Below are 15,663 nucleotides of genomic sequence, written 5' to 3'. Positions count from 1 at the left end.
ATCTAAAAACCCAAAATTGAACAAAGTTCAGCTCCAGAGGCCCGAATTTTAACCTATTGACATTTACCTACAATTTACTATTTAGGTACACTCTTTACTTATATGATAACTGTTAATTATATTGGCACAAAACATTTCAAAGTAAGTATATGAAAATCTTCTGTAGACGCATTCAAATTTATGGAATATGTATTCTCTGAGGCTAAAATATTAATTCAAGTAAAACAAATTACAATGTTTTCAATCAGCTGGTTGCCAAATGCTACAGAAAATCACAACAAAATTCCCAATGGTACCAGCAGGTTCAAAAATCAAGATACCTGAGTCCTCACAGGGACCCGACAAAAGATGTAAAGGATAAATCTCTGGTATTCAAAACCACAAAAATATTGCCAGGGCAGAATCTCAAAAGGGATTTGTAAAGGATACTCTTTTCTTATAAAATTAGACTCAATTGAAGTTGCAGGACATTATTTATTTGGATATTTATATGCCAAACACAGACACCCCTAAAAAATGTTTGGTACATTTTTCTTGTGGTTTTCTGCCCAAACAAAAATAGTGAAAATTAGTACACTGCGAAATTTAAAGTACATTAAGCCAAATGAAATTATATCTCTGTTTCCTGTTACATGCCAGGAAAAGAAAAGAGGGTTGGTCTTGATTTTATTTATACTTAATAAGTCTAATTTTTCCCAAATTTCATAGAAAGCAACTTCAAAAACATCTTATCTACCACCCAGACTTTGTGGACAAAAAATTTACTACCATCTGTTAAATGTCAGGTCGTTTGATGGTACTTTTTGTTGTTTGTTAATTTGAAAATAAGTAAGTTGATGGGGAAGGGGGGATCAAATCATGAGTGGGTTGGGTAACTGGAAAAAGAGGTATAATTTTATTTGGCCTTATAGAACTAAGAATTACCAATGCTTGGCATAAGATATTCAAGCGTAGAGACCCAGCCCATATATAAATGAGTACAACACCATACCCTACCCCATGAACTATTTCTTAATTATAAGTTGTTTTTCAGACCACAGAAATTTTACATTTATAACATTTAAGCATTGTCAGGCATTTTAATGAAAACTATTAAGCTGCCAAATTTCAAGTATCCATATTAGCTGATTTCAAGGATAAATTATATATACAGTCTGTATTTGTGTTGTATATCTTGCGCGTCATCTTCAAATGGTTAATGAATTATGATAAACTTTTTTTTTTTATAAAAAGAAGGCATAACATTTAAATCAATGCCTATTATTGTGCCAGTGTACATTCTTTCTTACCATGTCTCATTGTTACCTCTGTTTTTCTAGATGGCAGAATGTTAAAGTCATTTTCAGCATTATCAAGAATTAGACAGACTAAGCAGTTTTCACCTGGAAGAGCTATCCCCTCTTTGTTTTATTGTACACAGAAATTAGACATGTCTGCAATTAAAGCTGTGATATTTGATCTTGGGGGAGTTGTTGTTCCTTCCCCAGTTCTTGTGTTTAGAGGTACGTTTGTTAAAGGAAAGATAAACAAATTTGTTAAAAGATCCCAAATGTATAGGGTTCTAGGATAAAAAGAAGATTAGTTTCTTTGGGAAGGTAAAAAGTACAAATATGTCACTTCATTCCTATACTTCCTAAGATACAACTTGTATCCCATGCTTTTTAGTATTTCATACTGGTGAAATATTTGAATATCAAAAAAATGTTTTGCCGGTTGAAATTTCAATTTTCATTTCCTATTGAATAAGATATTCATGATTATATACATTTATTCAAATGATATGACAGATACTAGTAGTAGTATCCACTTACCAACCACTAAGTTGTGAATCAATTATAGAATATTGCATCCATCTTTTTGTTTATCTTTAACATCTAGATGAAAGCCTTATAATCAACATCCTATGACTATAGGTTCTTTTAATTAGGAAAATCTTATTGGATTTTAAAATAACAGGTCAAATGTCAATGTTTGAGGATAAAATTCTTTTTTTAATGTTTATCTTCATAGCAAGATATCGAATTGTGTTGAAAATTCATAAAGTATAAGAATCACAAACTATTTATTGTTTTTAAGTAGCAGTCTTTGTAAGAATCAGGCAGTTGGTGAAACATGGTATGAAAAAACCCATCATTTTGAACATTTGAACATTTGCACCATCAGAATCAAGGAAAAAAGAAAATATTTTCCTTAACATTTGGCTGATTGAGTTATAATTTCAATTAAATGCACTGAAAATGAACATTTCAAGGGCAGATAACTCTTTCAAAAACCTCATTTTTCTTCCATTCTATTGAAAAATTTTTGAGTAAAGCCAGTGATGCAGAGATCAAATAGTTATCTTTTCAAATAGAGAAAGCATACTTGAATGAAATGATTTTGTCAGATCAGTGGGGTTTTGATATGCATGTTTCTGATTTTTCCCATATTGCCTGATTCTTACAAACACTTACACTTATAACCATTACTCATTGATAATCTGAAAAAAAGCGCATTTCATATCTATTTCCATATCTAAAAAATCTATTTTTTGTTTTGGTAGAGTATGAGAGGAATTCTGGATTGCCACAGGGAGTAATTGGTAAAATGATTGTCAGAAATGGTGACCAGGGAGCATGGTCTAAGTTAGAACGAGGGGAGCTAAATATGTCGGAATTCTTGGTTGCTTTTAACAAGGAATGCTCCAAGGAGGTAATTATAAATTTAGAAATAAAGGGAAAAAAATTAATGACAACATTAAGTGGTGAATCTGTATAAATATCAAACATATATATTTAAGGTGGATGGCAAATGAAAGTTTCCAAATTGTATTTTAATTTTCTTGTTCATTAAAATAATAGCGAACATCAATTTGATGCACCACTAGTTACCTGTGGGGTTCAACAGGAACAAATCAGGAACCAAAGCACATTCATCCTACAGCCTGAAGACCGTGAAGGATACTGAAGCCAAGTAAAGTGTGTTACAGTCATGAGTGGGGGGTCAGGAGCTCCCTGAAGGGTCATTTGTGTGAAAAAATGAGGTTTTTTTTCAAATTTTTGGCTTCTGTTTGTCCATAAACCGGAAGTGGTCAATACAAGGGGTTGACATCGAAATGGTGGTGACAGAAATCATTCTTATTTAGTTTCCAGGCGGAATAGAGTACTATAGATTAATTCTGCTCTGTCTAGGGTTTGAGAAATAAACCCTACCCCCAAAAAATCTCTTTTTTTTTGACAGCGGAAACTTGTGACCTCTTCTTTTAGCTTTAAAGTCATTATTTATGAACAAACTCTATATTAGATACCCTCATTTTAAAGCACAGTCACACTGCTTGCAGATGGACACAAATTGCACTTTCCTAAACTCAGATTTACACTGCCAGAACCGATAAAGCGGAACATGGTCCAATCCCTAACAGGTCCGGGTGTAGCACAACAAGGGTTAAAATTTATTATTAAGAAGTATTAAAAATAAATACAAAATCATGCAATAATTGGATATAAATTCTTATTATGTTCCAGACTATTTTTATATGGATTTGATATTTTAATAACTACTGTGAAAGTACTTTAACATGTGGATACCAATTTTCATGGATTATGGAAGAAACACAAGTTTGTGGATTGTTGAATTTGTGGTTTTTGAGGTTTTCAGTATACACATCGATTGGATTCTCCTTTTCATTGGGAACCAAATTTTGTGGTTCTACTTTTTGTTAAGGATCAACTTCTTACTGAAATACAAACAATACAAAAGAAAATCACAAAAAATAATCAGATTTGGGCTGATATCTTCATGAACAGCTAAAATAGATATTTTTCTCATCTCTAAAAAAGGTGGTCAATATCTTTAAGATGAGGAATGATTTGATGCTACCCAAATTTCAGAGGTTTTATTTAATGGAGACTCAGTTTTTTTCACTTAAAAGTACTGTAAATTCAGAGTGTGTATTTTTTAATTAATTAAATGCCAAATAGTCTCCATTGGATAAAATTGAATTGTATCTTTCGCCATATTGTTGAGGAAAAATTTGATGAAGCAATGTTAAGTTTTCTATTTTTAGTAAGAAAATTTTTTTTGTGATTGCAAAATAAAAAAAAATAAAATGCAGTCTTACTTTTTCAAATAATGAAAGAGTAATCAAGGGAACCAAGGTTCTAGTGGTAATCAAAAGAATGTAATCCAGGGACAAAGACCAGACATGGAAAACAAACAAACACAACAAAGAACATAAAGTAACTAAAACCATACTTATAAAGTAGCAAAAGCAAATGAGCAACTCGGACTTCACTTAAAACTGGGAGCATGCACTAGATGCACCAGTAGGGTAATCATCCTCTGCTTTTCTAGAAACACCTGCCGATTTGTTCATAAAAAGTCATGTCCAGGGTAGACGAAAGAGGAAAGGGAAACTATGACACGTTGAACAAATCAGTTTTCATGGTGCAGATGGATACACCGTAACGATCCACGAGTTCATGATGACGGCCATAAAACTTCTGTAGTGATGACTTCAATCTTGTAGCAACATAAACCTGTTCCAGAAGCCTATTTGTTAGAATTCTAGCGCAATACAAAAAGTCTGCGTAGTTTCAACAAGCTCTGACATATCATATGAGTTGTGATATGAACAATCCATACGCAGGTGCTGAAGGGATGTTCCCACAGATGAAAGGAAAGTTGACAATTCTGAATGAAAAGTGATCACATTTGTCGTAAAGTTTGGTCAATAGTTTTCCTTTACCATTGATTTCCAAGTGTAGGTCAAGATATGAGGCCAACTTCACAGTGTCTGTAGTATCCTTTATCTCAAGTTAAGCATGGCAATATTTTTCTTTCACAAAAGTCCATTTTTTTAAACAATTTTTATTGTGTATTTTGTTGTTTACATTTGCTACAGGTATGGGAAGGGTTGGGACCCCATCAAACTGTCCAATTTTAGGGGATTTTGAATTTTGTTTTTGTATACATGTGTTTATTGTGCAGAATAATGTGCTGGAAAATTTTCACTGTTCGTTGAAGGCCCACAACCTGCCTTTGGCTCTTATTGCTTGTGAAGATTGTTGTATCTGACACATACTGCCATTTCCACTTTGTTCTCCATTACATTACAAATTACTTTTAATGATTATTTTACAGTTTGGTAAACCAGTAGATATGTCTGGTATGATTGAACAGATGAACGAATCATTACGCACCGCATACCCACAAATCATTGATGCTATTAAAAGTGTCCGAGAGGAAGGGATGAAGACAGCCATGATCACTAACAACTGGAAACATCCTAATGATTTCCCATCTCTAATGCCAATAGACAAAAGTCTGTTTGATGTGGTAAGGTTTGGTATTAAATCAAAGTTTAAATGTTGTTTTCTTTAATTAAATTGATTTTTTACTCATTGGTAACTACAAGACTAGGTAGAATAAATTAAAAAATCATAATGGGATACAGACATTCTAGTAATAGAACATGTAAGACTTTTGTTTGGTTTCCATATGGAACATACACTTTTACATATGCACAAACCTGTAGAAGTTTTATAATCCTTGTTCAAAATTGTATTCAGTCATTTTGGATATTTTGAATATTTTTTTATTCTAATTGTGATACATTGTTCATGTATTTAAAAGTATTTGAAAGTTCACTCTGAATATATAGTTCTCTGTTTCTAGATAATAGAATCATGTATACTTGGTATAAGAAAACCAGATCCCAGAATCTACCATGCCTGTCTGAAAGAACTAGACCTCAAACCAGAGGAAACTATATTTCTGGATGACCTTGGTGTTAACTTAAAGTCTGCTAGAGAAATTGGTATAAGGACCATAAAGGTATAAGACTGATTATAGTTGGGTCAAGCTTTCTAGGCTTGACTGTCTTTTAACCTGCATTTCCAAACTGGGTCATTTAATAGTAAATCAAATGTTCATGTCTTGGGTGTCACTTTGAATATTTTTATACCCCCACAATGATTTGTGGAGATATTACTTTTGACATGTCTGTCTATCATTCTGGTTGTACATCTAACAAAATATGTTATATCACGATTAGCACCTCAATTTGTTGACTGATTTCCTTCAAACTTATTTGATATAAGCTTAGATGTGATTGAGTGTCACTGAAATCAGTCTATTTAGGAAGGGGGACTTAGAAAAAGAAAATAACTGATTAAGGGTTGTCATGGTGATAACATTTCCATTTGTTTATTTATTTATTAAAAACTTAAGTAAAAGGTTTGAAGCAATTAAAACTTTGAAGCGATTAATCTTCACAAAAATTGGTGAAGGGGGACCACTTGTTGGGAAGGATTTTAGTAAGAAGTTAATGATTAAGCTTGTCACCTGTATAGCTCCTCTATTTTTGGCGCCTTTAAATTGTTTTTAGGTTATAATTTGAGAAGTAATGGACATTGAGAATTTTACATGAACATTTTACTTTTTGTTGTTTGTGTTCTATTTTGTTTGATACAGTGGTATTTTGAAAATATTAAGGGCTGCAAAATCAATTTTATGATGACTTCCTCAAAGTTAATGAAAGAAAGAAAACAGATATTAATTTGAGTACGTGATATTTAGTCCTTAGTTTGGATTTGTACATTGTAGGTAACAGGTGATATTTAGTCCTCAGTTTGGATTTGTACATTGTAGGTAACAGGTGATATTTAGTCGTCAGTTTGGATTTGTACATTGTAGGTAACAGGTGATATTTAGTCGTCAGTTTGGATTTGTACATTGTAGGTAACAGGTGATATTTAGTCGTCAGTTTGGATTTGTACATTATAGGTAACAGGTGATATTTAGTCCTCAGTTTGGATTTGTACATTGTAGGTAACAGATGATATTTAGTCGTCAGTTTGGATTTGTACATTGTAGGTAAGAGACCCAGACCAAGCTGTACGAGACCTTGAGAAGGAGTTGGGAGGACTATGTTTAAGATGTTATAAGGAAGATACCATAACGGTACCAAAACATTTAGAAATCAATATGGACAAACTGAAAAGCTATCTGAATTGGGCATTAAAACTTCATTCTAAAGGTACTAATGCTTTGAAACTGAAATGTGGCATTGGCAAGCATTACAATTTAATTTTTGGTTAAAATATGACTGATCTTTAGAACAGAGAGCTCATAAATGATTATGGATTACAGAAAGAGTTTCTTGTTTTGAGACTAAGAATTTTATTCTGGAAAGAATATTTGATGTGAAACACGGTTAATATCTCTAATATAAGGAGTAACAAAATTTGACACTTGTTTTTTTTTGTTTCCTTTACTTTATATTAATATGTTTTTTTTGTCTATAGATTTTCCAAAACTTTTTCAGAGATGATGTTTGATTAACAAACTTTGGAATTTTGATTTAAAAAACATAAACCACAGAATTTCATTTTGAGATAATTTTGCTTTTGTACAATTTTTTTTATAGTTTGCAAGGTACTTTTCATTATTTGGTATTTAATAAAAAAAAACTTGCAAACAGAATTTCTTTTGAAATTTGTAAAAAATGAACTGTATCCAACATTCATCGTATTTTAAAAAGAAAATTAGTGACTACTGAAGTTTTTTTCTCATAATTTTCAAAAAACTGAAATTCCCATTACCTTTCCTGCTAATTATCTCCCCCTTGAATGTGTCTTTTGAGATAATGTTTTTTTTTTACTTTTACTACATTCAGTTGCATGTCAAATGTTCTTTTAGAAAAATTTAAAGATATAGAGAGTGCTCTGACTTGACATAAAACTTATACACAGATGAGGCTTAGAACTTTGGGAAAATGAGAGGCATTGCTGGGCATTTTCTTCAGTTTGAAGCGAACTTTTAAATCAAAGTTTTTGTCTGGTCAGTGCATTGTTATTGTCTTTATACTACAACCAAATATGTAAGGTATTACATTTTAAGCAAGAAAAAAAACAATATTTTTTATTCAAAGGGGAAGACATCCTGGCAACTTCAAAACAATGTAAACATTGTGACATAACAACAGAAAGTTGTATTTAGTCTGTGTCTGTATATCAATTGTAAATATACTATCAATGCATTTTGAAAGGAGTTGCAGTATAAAAAGTTTTTACACCATAACAAATGTTACTTGTTTATTGAAAATTCATATTTCTATAAATTTAGAAGACCACATAAGTCGGAAAAACTAAATTGGGTCATATCCTCATTTGTTCTTTGAACAAATGAAATTTGTTACATATAATCTAATATTTCTATATTTGTTTGCAAGATGACGCCCTTCAGTGGGTATGATCTACCTTAATCTGTGGCATAATGCATTTGTGCATTTTTTGGGAAAATTTTGATTATTTTCAGATCCCCCTGTAATTAGATGTTTTAAACATGGACAGTCTAATCCTACATATTATGTGTACTATGGTGGAAAACATCTGGTGCTTCGGAAGAAACCAGTAAGTCATGCTAACAACTTGGAAACAAAAGAATTGTTTAGTGGTATTTCAACATAAGGACAAGTATTTCAGCTTTTTATCTTGGAAGAAAAAAACATTTTTTTATATTCCTACTGTATCCATTATGTTTTGTAGATTAAGAATAGATAAAAAAGTTATTTGTTTTAATACTATATACAACTCCCTTGATGGTCTAATGGTAGCATGCTTGCCTCAAATGTGGGAGGTTGTAAGTTCAATGACCAGCCATGTCCCTCCAAAGACTATAAAATTGTCATTTTCTGTTTCTCTGCCAAACATTCAGCATATAGGAGGTAGACTGTGAGTGATGACAGGTTGGCTCAGTGTCAGCATCTAACTGGGTGGCATGCCTACCCACAGACTGCTTCTTACAGTGCATTTTATATCCAGCTTAGTGTTTGGGACTAACACAAAGCAGAGTCTGATTCATTTTTCAAAATATTCTTGCACTGAAATATCAGCCATAAGAAGTAAAACCACAATCACTTAACAAATATGTACAAAACTTCTTAATGAGTTGATCGCTTTTAAATAATAGGAATAAAGGTGAAACAAAAAATATACTAATCATCTATTGATGTTCTGTTAACAATAAGATTAAAAACTGATAAAATTTAAAGGTGACATGTATGGGTTCATTTAACTTCTTACTTATCTTTGGTAAACATGTTCCATATTCATACATTTGTATCTTGTAATGTGTGGTATCCCTTTTAGCCAGGAAAGATTTTACCATCCGCTCATGCAGTTGAGAGAGAATTCCGTGTGATGAAGGCTGTTGGACAACATGGTGTACCTACTCCCAAGATGTATGGCCTATGTGAAGACAGCATGTAGGTCATCATTAAGAAAAAGTGTCTCAACATTCACATATCTTTTAAAGTGAAGCATTTGTATTGAAAAAGAAATTACTCCTCTGTGCCTTGATTGTTCTGTATACCCTGGCCTGTCAACAGTTTTTACTGTTAGTAGGGTCAATAGTGCTTCAGTTATATTTCACATTTTTTTCCCTCGGATTCTCATTGGCTAGTCAAAGTTTAAGTGTTCTCAGGGTTTATCTTTATATAACTTTAAGATGCAATACACCGTGATCAGATCAGGGTTGCACAATATTTGTTCACAGATTATGGAGACATCATTATGATTCAGTATAATAAAACATTTGACAACTGTTCATTCGGGAAATTTACTACTCCTTTATACCAATTATTAGTATGCACTGTACCTCAGGGATATATAACGGTTCCCCTCTTGACCATTCAACAAATGGATAAAAATTGTATGAAACACGACATCAAATTATGTAATAGTCTGATTGATATGCCATTTTTGTCCCCTGTGACGCGTTGCGAGGGGAAATGGAAATGCTGGGCGTCTGTCCGCATTTTCTGCACTTTTTTGTATTGCTCCTACCAAATAACTTTGTTTTTGGTATGTAGCCTTATTATGAAGAGTTACAAATTAAGTTCAACTTTGGTTACAGTTGAATTATTTTTATGGAAGTTATGGCCCTTGGACTTAGAAAATTTCAGTGAATTTAGTTTTCCGCATTTTTGGTAATGCTTTTACCAGTTGATTTTATCTTTTGTATATAGTTTTACTATGAGAAGTTATAGATTAAGTTTGACTTTGATTACAGTTGATTGATTTTATGGAAGTTATGGCCCTTGAACATAGAAATTTTCAGGGAATTTACAGTTATCCACACTTTTTTTTTGTAATGCTTTTACCAACTGATTTTATATTTTTTGTAGTCTCACTATGAGAAATTACAGATTAAGTTTGACTGGTTACAGTTGATTGATTTTTATGGAAGTTATGGCCCTTGGACATAGAAAATTTTAGTGAATTTAATTTTTTTCCGCACTTTTGACGCGGGGGACATTGGGACGCTGTTCTTTAATATGTTGTACACCCTATAGTCTGATTAGTATGCCATTTTATGTTTTAGTCTGATTGGTACGCCATTTTACATCATGGAGTATGTACAGGGGAGGATTTTTAAGGATCGGTTGGGAAATGTTTCCCCTGAGGAACGTAGAGCTCTGTACTCAGAGATGATTAACACTCTGGTGAAGATACATTCTGTTGACATATCAGTTGCAGGTCTAGATAGTTATGGCAAGAAAGGTAGTATATTGTATTTAAATACCAGTCTTTATAAAAATCAGACAGTAAGCGCTTCAGGTATATTAAAAACCTATCCTATGCACTTTTTATTTCTGATTTAGAATCAGCTACAGACCACATAACCAGTCTTAGTTTTTCATGTGGTTGTTGCACTAAAATCACATTGAGTATGTATAAAATTGGCACTTTGGAAGAGTTACTGTTCTTGATTTGGTTGATTTGTGAAGTAGATTAGTGTATGGTTTTCTCGAAAGTGCAGATTTGAATGCAAAAAAGACTATCGTTACGGAAAAAAAATAGTATATAGAGACTGAAAAAAACATTGCTTGTTCTCTGTTTTTTTAACCATGAATCATCTCTATCATCGGTAGTGTCTGACTTTTATACAGACTAGTACTTAACAGTTTAAATGTATGATTAGTGTAATGAAATAACCAACTTATAGACAGTAATGGCTGCATGAATCATAAATAGGATAATGTTAATTGATATGACAGATCTGAAATTTGAATTCAATATACGTCCTATTTGTGAAATATGTTTGCCCATTCTAAAACAAACATTGTTCTAAAATACTTATTTATTAACAGTTTTCTATTTTGGGACATTGTTATATTGTAGGTACATGTATTAATTTGTGTGTAGAATAGAACGTAAAGAAAAGATTAGAGAAGAATAAGGAATATATGTTTAATTGTGAAATACGATAATTTTTTTCTAGTTCTGACTATAATTTTTACATGTATGTGCTTATTGAAGTTTGAGTAGCAAATAAACTCACATTAATTCAATTGAATATTTTAGGTTTTATTGAAAAAAACATTACCTATAGAATTTGTTATAAATCTGATCCTGTTCTTTTTGTACCATAGGTGGATATTTACTGAGGAATATAGCTAGATGGTCTAAACAGTATGAAGCAAGTAAAACCACTGAGATTGAAGCTATGGACAAGTTAATGAAATGGCTTCCTGAACACATACCTCAGAATGAAAGAGTTACTATTGTTCATGGAGATTTTAGGTATGGTTTGTCAAAAATTGTTTTTAAAATCATAGTTCTTTTCATGGTTGGTATTTGCTGAGTAGTATAGATTTTTATCATCTCAATTATAGGAATATACTACTGTTTTATTGTCACAACAGGCATTAAATGATTTGAAAGTAATTACCGGTACCCATTTGGTATTTCCAGTTTCTGTCGCTGTTCTGTAGAAATAGAGGAGTTCTGTTTTTCTTTGTGGAAACAATTTTATCCATACATTGCCTATCTTTGTTGACATTTGAAAATTAATACTGATTTTAATTTCTCATAGAAGGACTTTTTGCTGGTACTGAATTTTTCTATTTTTGAAGTTTTTTTTATAAAAAGACAAAGAAAATCAATATTGATACATGTAATATTTTTACAAAAAACTTGTGAACTTCAACTTCTGCCTTTTTCAAACCCTGTCAACGTGTTTTATGAATTCTGTTTGGTTTATTGCCAGAAGTAAAGTAAGAAATAAATCTCGAAACTCCATTTATTATTGTTTTACTGTTCATTTATGTCGCATTATTTTACCCCAAGCAATATGGAGTGCCTGTCATATATTTTGATTTTAATAGGACTAGTTTCTTCATACTTTTGAATAGACACGGCCTTTGTGTTGCATGAAATGGTGACTGTTTTGGAATAAAATCTGTTGTGACATCAGTAAAATTGGGTACAATTTATCTATGACGTTGCGGAAAAGATTGTCATACGTCTATGACATCGGTCATATGTTTATCACTGTTTTACCATGGCTGTGGTCTAAAGAGCTTTGAAACACATCATATTATAATCAATATATTATAACCCTGTCAAAATAGTAAAAAAATCAATATCTTTCAAAATTGTCAACTATAGGATATATATAATGATTATAGCAGAAAAAAACACATTAAAAAATTGTGACCTACATGCAGTAAGTAAGTCAACTTTTAAAATTTTCTTCATCACTTTCTATACATTCAAAAAGTTATTGTTAAGCCATAGGGTATGTAAGTCTTATCATGTGATCCCATGATTTCACGAGATTGGGTCCTAGTCTACCATTTAAAAGCATGGAGACTTGTCATTTAGAGAGCGTTGAGTTCAGTGTGAAGGGCAAAACATCTTTTAGTGTAAAATATACCAATAAAGGTGGAAATATACCGATAAAAAAAACAAATATCTATTTCTACATGATAAAGGTATTAAGAAAAAACATGAAATAGAAGATTTTGCATTGTTATACAGCGTTTCGTGTTCCCAGAAGTAAGCAATAAAATGCAGATTGGTCCTCGGTTTTCAATACGTTCTACATCGTAAATTCCGTTAAAGAAAATGAAACTAGAATGAGACTTACATGCCCTATTACACACTGATTTTTATCTAAGTTTATTAATAAAAAACAAAGATTTGGTTGCTTGTTTGATTTTGATTTTTGATTGAACTTTTTAAAAATTTTCTCCTCATGATTTAAAACATTGAAATTTCAAAACTGCCGATGAAAAATTATAATCCAGGTAAACAAATAATTTTTTAAAATTTTCCTTTCTTTTGGTAAAGAAATCATAAAAATTGATGGTTAGAATGCTTCATAATATTTCTTCTCAAAATTGTAATACCGGTATCTTGCATAGAAAGCTATTGGCGGAAAAGGTTGACTCATTTTTGGGACTATAATTTAACTATAGAAATGACAACTTTTTTGTTTCAGAATTGACAATATGATTTACCATCTAACCAGGCCAGAGGCTATAGGTGTGTTGGACTGGGAACTCTCCACTATAGGAGATCCAATTACTGATCTAGTCACTTGTTGTCTTGGTTACTACACTCCACCAGAACTACCTGCCATCCCTTGTAAGTTTTTAAAATTGGTTATTAGTTCAGAGATATATGACTGCCAGGTGGGCAACTTCCAAATCTTGTCCATTCAATAATACGAAAACTACTTAACTAATATATATCAGTCAAATTTTAATACGATGATTTGGATGATAAAATATAGGTCAAGTTTTATTTTCTGAAATAGTTTTTGTTTTTGTTTCTATGTGGCAGCCATTTTTATTAGCTCACCTGGCCTAAGGCCAAGTGAGCTATTGTCATCACTTGGTGTCCTTCGTCATCTGTTGTTGTTGTCGTAGTTGTTAACAATTTTTCAAAACTCTTCTCCTCTGACACTATTTGACCAATTGGAACCTAATTTGTTTAGAATGTTCCTTGGTGTAACCTTTATAGATTTGGTGTGGGGATTTTTGATCCGTATAAAAACATGGCCACTGTTACTAAAAATAGAACATATGGGTCAGACTAGTATTTTGCATATATATCCAGAACCATTAGGTTTAACCAAATTCTTTCAGTTGCTGAAATGATCCTTACTATAATGCCTACAAAAGTCTCCAGGGGTCAAAGTTGTCAGATGACTCCTTGTAAGAGTTATTGCCCTTGAAAGATGAAAAACGACTGTTTTTTTTTGGGTTTTTTTTTTACAGTTTTCAACCAATATCTTGAAAACTGTAATAGATAGAAAGAAACTTTCTATCGCTGAAATGATCCTTATGATAGTCCTACCAAAGTCTTCTTGAGTAAAAATTGTTGGACAACTCCTTATTAAATCTATTGCCCTTGAAAGACAAAATTTAATCAGGTGAGCGATTCAGGCTCATGGGAGCCTCTTGTTGCGAAATCGTGCCATTCAATAACTAAAAGTATCTATTCAATTGGTTTAAAATTTGATGTTTTTGTTGACAAAATAAATGTCAAGTGTAATTTTCACAAATATCTTTATCATTCCCAAGTGGATGTCATTTTTGTTGCAGTAACAGATTTTAGAAGAAATTGCATCTCAATGATAATGACTACAATATTATTAAGGAAACAACCTAGTTGACCAAATAAATTATTATTGTATCCTTTATATTTTTTTTATCCAAAAAAAATATGTGTGTTTCCTGCTACTGTACCTACCCTATTATTTTGTGTCTACCCTAAACATTTTATGGCAGTTTTGGTTCAAGCACTATAAAACTCTAGATTATTCCTCCTTTAACTTAATGTAAAATGATTTTGAAAAAAAAATAATTTCCTACATACCTACCCTATTTTTCTTGGCTAATAGCAGGAAACAAGACTACAATTATTTGTTGTCTTATTTATGCTGATTTTGGACACCCTGCATACTTTTTAGATCCACTTAAGGAGGTAGACCTAGGGTAAGGGACACAACTCTTACAAATCATTGGAATGTTTATTCACCATTTTACAACAATCTCATGTAAGCATCAAAGTAACTTGAACTGATTCCATTCTGTTTCAAAGGAAAGCTTGAAAGGCTTTCATGTAGTTGAACATGATACAAACATATCACTGATTTCAACAGTTATGTCCCTTATCCTAGGTCTACCTCCCTAAGAAGATCTTCCAAACCTATTTTAGCAAGCGTTTACATTTTGGTTGTCTCACTGAATTTTAATCAGTTTCTATATTAGTTTGGTTCTGTATATTTTCAAGACAACTTTTTGAATACTTTTTTATAATGGATAGTATATAACAAGAATAGGTATGGTGTATATGTCAAAATGACAAAAACCCGATCGGGATAAAAATATCAGCCCAAGGCTACCCACTGGTCCTCAGTGAATGATGATGAAAACATACCACAGGGCAGGCTGCAGCTGGCCCCAAAACATCATTATACACAGGTACAGAGAAAGAGTTGCCCTTGTAAACCCAAGTAGCATAAAAAAGGATGTTTACAATGTGTCTTCTTTCATTTTACAGCTGTAGTAGGTCTCGATCTAGAGGCATTTGGGATTCCCAGAGTAGAAGAAGTGGTTGCTGAATATTGCCAGAAGATGGGGATTCCCCCAATTGATAACTGGGACTGGTATGTGACCTTTGCCCTCTTCAGAATGGCTGCAATAATACAAGGTGTTTACAAGAGGTCACTCCAAGGTAAGTGTTAAACTTTATGACCTTTGACCTGATTATGGTGAGTTATAAAACTTCCCTAACAAAGTACCTGAAGTATTACAGTTTTTGAATGTATGAGAAGTGCTGTAGAAAACAAAATTCAACTAATCTATGAAGGTCTGGTAACAAAAGA

The 15,663-nt window shown here is 32.2% G+C and overlaps 1 protein-coding gene across 3 annotated transcripts in view; it reads left to right on the top strand.

The window, feature by feature from the left end:
• Positions 1 to 11: 11 nt before the first annotated feature.
• The window catches only part of LOC148608399 (acyl-CoA dehydrogenase family member 10-like), a 59,282-nt gene continuing 43,630 nt past the window's right edge, over positions 12 to 15,663 (top strand). For 2 of the 3 annotated variants that reach the window (XM_088546367.1, XM_088546364.1), the window contains exons 1-12: positions 12 to 141; positions 1,320 to 1,502; positions 2,543 to 2,691; positions 5,122 to 5,316; positions 5,656 to 5,814; positions 6,856 to 7,018; positions 8,299 to 8,393; positions 9,132 to 9,247; positions 10,366 to 10,544; positions 11,417 to 11,567; positions 13,270 to 13,415; positions 15,339 to 15,512. In XM_088546367.1, coding sequence (XP_088402493.1) covers positions 1,328 to 1,502; positions 2,543 to 2,691; positions 5,122 to 5,316; positions 5,656 to 5,814; positions 6,856 to 7,018; positions 8,299 to 8,393; positions 9,132 to 9,247; positions 10,366 to 10,544; positions 11,417 to 11,567; positions 13,270 to 13,415; positions 15,339 to 15,512 — 1,702 coding nt within the window. In that variant the 5' untranslated portion in view covers positions 12 to 141; positions 1,320 to 1,327. The remainder of the gene's footprint in view (positions 142 to 1,319; positions 1,503 to 2,542; positions 2,692 to 5,121; positions 5,317 to 5,655; positions 5,815 to 6,855; positions 7,019 to 8,298; positions 8,394 to 9,131; positions 9,248 to 10,365; positions 10,545 to 11,416; positions 11,568 to 13,269; positions 13,416 to 15,338; positions 15,513 to 15,663) is intronic. The other variant, XM_088546366.1, reaches the window with a different exon arrangement.

The sequence above is a fragment of the Perna viridis genome, chromosome 9, assembly GCF_037379345.1.
Source record: "Perna viridis isolate PV_CMFRI_1.1 ecotype Kerala chromosome 9, ASM3737934v1, whole genome shotgun sequence".
Taxonomy (NCBI): domain Eukaryota; kingdom Metazoa; phylum Mollusca; class Bivalvia; order Mytilida; family Mytilidae; genus Perna; species Perna viridis.
Note: the sequence above shows the minus strand (reverse complement) of the source record. Positions and strands in the feature narration are given on the sequence as shown.